The following is a 3932-nucleotide window of genomic DNA, read 5'->3' as shown; positions in this document are numbered from 1 at the left end:
TTCTGTAAAACAGACACAAGACAGTTAGTGCAGTTGGTACAGCTGCTCACACATCAGTTACTGAGCAGATTTCAACTGTATAGCATCAGTGACTCGTCCAGATTTAAAGTGGTATCAGAACTTGTATGTTCTGCGTCGGTCCAGTAGACTAGATGTTTTCTATTTAAGGTGGTGTCAGTAGATGTATGTTCAGTAGAGGATTGTAGAATTGGTTTCAGTTCTATTTGCAGCTCGCCTCCTGAGAGGATTCATTCATTAGTTAATTCTCTGACCTTAAATGTAGTTGATGGACTGATGGAGAGTATTTAAACCATCTCACAGATGAATCTGTTCACTCTCCTTTTCCTCTTGTTCTTCTTTCACTTTTTATCTGATTCCACTCTATTTTTTTTTTTCCATTTCATCATGGCCCCCAAGAAACCAGAACAAAAGACGGAAGCAATGAAACTTTCTCCAGAACCAGCTAAAGAACCAGACTTCGACCCACACAGCATCAAGGTCTGCTTGTCTGTCTCTGACCTGTCTCTCTCTCTGCCTGTCTCCCTCTCTCTCTCTTTCTCCATCTCTCTCTGTCTCTGCCTGTGTCTGTCTCTCTCTGTTTCTCTCTCTCTCTCTGTGTAGACATACAATAAGAGAGATTTAAACTTCCTGCAGTCAGATGTTAAAATAAAGAGAGCTTTATTATTGTGGTAGAGTCCTTATCAGATCTGAAGCCACAGCTGAATATATGATGTGATTTATTTTAACTCCCTCAGTCAGTGAGGACTTACTGTTGTATATGATTGATATTCAAATATCTGTAGTGAAACCCAATAAAAATACTCAAATGCAGTTGAACCATCAGTGTGCTGATTCAAGATCAGTAACAGAAAATTGTTATTGTTTTCAGATTGAGTTCAGTGCTGATCAGATAGAAGGTAAAGCAAACACACACACACACACACACACACACACACACACACACACACACACACACACTGATATCACAATTCTGACTTTAAACTCTGGTGTGTGTGTGTGTGTGTGTGTGTGTGTGTGTGTGTGTGTGTGTGTGTGTGTGAGAGTGAAAGCCCACTCACCACCATCTGTATCTGGATGATAATGTCTGATCAGTGGCTGCATTTATAAGATATAATGCATTTATATCTACTATTAAACACAGTCTGTAACTTCTGCCACTAAGCGTCTGTCAATTAAAATCATAAAAGATGGTGTTTGGTGACATTGTGAAATAGTGTGGGATCATGGGAGTTTTTGCCATCAGCTTCTCCTGATTTGGATTCCTTCAGTTTCAGTGGTTCAGGAGGTTTTTACCTGGAGCTTAATTATCTTCAGAGGTTTCCTCCTCTCTACAACAAACAGACCAGGTCATTATAACCAGTAAAAACACTGAATAAAACAGGTTCACAGTTAAAGTCAGTGATTCATTAACACTGTACGGTGATAAGGGGTCTAAAATCCTTCATCATCAGGTTAAATACTTATTTGAAATTGACCACAATCTAAAAAATGTATTGTAAAACTGTGGCTTAAACTGGATAAAAGTTTTCCACCTCTTTAGCAGGAAGAGGTGGAGTTAGGTTACCTTTCAAATTGCTGGTCAGATTTTTTTCTGACAGTAGGCAGTAGGTATTGCATTTACATCTACTGAGATCTGATCACAGTGCGAGCCAGATCACCTCCAAATGTGGTCTGGCTCATCCAATCACATTCCCGTTACAATGTGTTCTGCACCTGGCACCAAGGTGTTTATCCTTTTCCAGGGAATGTATGTCAATACAGATGGAATCTTAATGCCAAATATGAATGGAGTTTAATTTCAGTGTTAACTCTTTGGTGGGCGTAGAGTTTAAAGAAGCCTTCCAGCTGTTTGACAGAACTCCAGAGAATCGGATGAAGATCTCGTTCTCTCAGTGTGGGGACGTGATGAGAGCTCTGGGACAGAATCCAACCAATGCTCAGGTCCTGCGAGTGCTGGGACGACCAAAATCAGAGGGTACATACACATGCAAGTTACAGTGTTTATGAACTAATTATATATTATATCTTAACAACATATTCAAATGGATTTTCTTTGTGACAGAAGTAACATTAGGCTTAGAGAGTTAGTCTAAATCAAGTTCAGCTCAGATAACTCCCTCATTGTATTCATCAGCTTTTAACAGTCTTGTAGGAAATTATGTGCTTTTGTGTGTGTGGGCAGAAATGGACAGTAAACTGGTGGATTTTGAGACCTTCCTGCCAATGTTGCAACATGTGTCGCAGTCCAAAGACAAAGTGAGATAAAAGTTTTCCCCTGCACAGGTCAGAGGTAAATCAATATAATTTATTGGTAAAAGTATTCCTTTCTTACAGTGTGTGTGTGTGTGTGTGTGTGTGTGTGTGTGTGTGTGTGTGTGTTTTTTTTAACAGGGGACGTATGAGGATTTTGTAGAAGGCCTCAGAGTCTTTGATAAAGAGGGAAATGGGACAGTGATGGGTGCAGAGCTGAGACACGTTCTTGTTACTCTGGGTATGATGATCGGTTTTGGTTTTGTTCATATGTATGTGTGTGTTTGTGTGAGAATTAATAACAATAATTAACTTTGTGTAACCTTGTCCTTTTCCATGCAATGTAATATTTCTCAGTCTGCAGACACTTCTCTCCCATGTGGTTCCATTGTTGTCAGGATTAAGGCTAAGTGGTTCAGTGGGTTAAACACCACTTTAAATGTCAACCAACCCTAATCCTAACCCTTTTACCATTTCTTCTTTACAAATTTTTGTACAATGATTTGTGTCATCAGGAGAGAAGATGACAGAGGGAGAAGTGGAACAACTGCTGGCAGGACAGGAAGATGCTAATGGATGTATTAACTATGAAGGTAAACACATTCAATAAAAACACAAGAAACACAAACAAAGACCTGTGAAATAATGACTGAAGAAAATTCTGTGTATATCTTTCAGCTTTTGTCAAGCACATCATCACCGGCTGAGTGTGTTCATCACTTTGTTACAACAGAATCAGCAGAGTGAAACAAACACACTTGTTGTGTATTGAGGAATCCAGATAGATGTTCCTGCTCCTGCTTCTTCACTCCTTCCTTCCTGATTTATTTCTGTTTTACTACTGTTCACCTTCAAAGAGCCAGTGTTTCAATAAAACTCATGAACACTTTTCACTTCTAGACTTCAGCTGTGATAGAGTGAGGACTCTGTCAATGGTCTTTTGCATTATTGCTGTAAAACCAAATTATTGGATTATAGGATGATGCCTTTATGTCACTACTTTTACAGTAACCTTATATTTAACTATATGTAACGGATCATCAACAACCTAAATAATGATGTATTACATTATCAGTAAACTGGATATGAAAATACAAGAGTATCCCTAACCTGGATAAAGGCATACCAGAGTATCAGGGCCTGTATTCACAAAGCATATTAACCCTAAAAGTACCCCCTAACTTGCTGATTTAGGAGAGATTCCTAAAAACAATGGGCATGTCAGTCTTAAAGGGGACATATTATGCTCCTTTTCAACAACAAGTCTCAGACGTCCCCAAAACATGTCTTTGAAGTTTCTTGCTAAAAAATCCACTCCGATCCTATATTTCAGCATGCCTGTAAACACCTCTTTTTCAGCCCTGTTCAGAACAGGCTGCTTCTGTGTCTGTAGCTTTAAATGCAAATGAGCTGTGCCTGACCACGCCCCTCTTCGGAAGGGGATGCGGCTTGGGCTTCTGGCACCATGCTCTAATGTTTACGGTGACCGTGACCAGCAACCTGGCGTCGGTAGCGATTTGGTTCAACCACACGACTTTTATCCAGAATCTGAGCCAGAGGGAGAGGCTGCTGAAGAAGTTCAAACTCTACAACTGCAGCAGGACGTTTCTGAATGGTTGGTAACCAATTTTGTGTATTTTGACTTTACATTTTCAGTTTGT

General features: G+C 39.7%; 1 protein-coding gene across 2 annotated transcripts; it reads left to right on the top strand.

Annotated features, from left to right (window-relative positions):
• The first annotated feature begins 318 nt into the window (after nt 1-318).
• On the top strand, nt 319-3164 carry LOC111649333 (myosin light chain 4-like). Of its 2 annotated transcripts, none has more exons than XM_087171931.1 (7): nt 319-498; nt 890-917; nt 1847-1996; nt 2174-2277; nt 2413-2512; nt 2787-2864; nt 2950-3164. In XM_087171931.1, exons 1-7 carry the CDS (start codon nt 322-324, stop codon nt 2976-2978), a joined length of 666 nt encoding a protein of 221 aa, XP_087028057.1. In that variant the 5' UTR covers nt 319-321; the 3' UTR covers nt 2979-3164. The 2 variants fall into 2 exon arrangements, with proteins under 2 accessions (XP_087028057.1, XP_023254876.1); XM_023399108.2 differs by having other exon boundaries at nt 323-498; nt 2204-2277.
• The last annotated feature ends 768 nt before the right edge of the window (nt 3165-3932 follow it).

This window comes from Seriola lalandi, unplaced genomic scaffold (assembly GCF_002814215.2).
Source record: "Seriola lalandi dorsalis isolate HSWRI2012SDOR001 ecotype SW California unplaced genomic scaffold, Sedor1 jcf7180002050467, whole genome shotgun sequence".
Classification (NCBI taxonomy): domain Eukaryota; kingdom Metazoa; phylum Chordata; class Actinopteri; order Carangiformes; family Carangidae; genus Seriola; species Seriola lalandi.
This window is presented reverse-complemented; position numbering and strand designations above follow the sequence as displayed.

Bases quoted from the DNA above. Each gene is read 5' to 3' on its own strand.
- LOC111649333 (XM_087171931.1), top strand. From the start codon at position 322: ATGAATCTGTTCACTCTCCTTTTCCTCTTGTTCTTCTTTCACTTTTTA. The intron at 2,278-2,412 runs GTGAGATAAAAG...TTTTTTTAACAG, and splicing joins TGTCGCAGTCCAAAGACAAA to GGGACGTATGAGGATTTTGT. The intron at 2,865-2,949 runs GTAAACACATTC...TATATCTTTCAG, and splicing joins TGGATGTATTAACTATGAAG to CTTTTGTCAAGCACATCATC.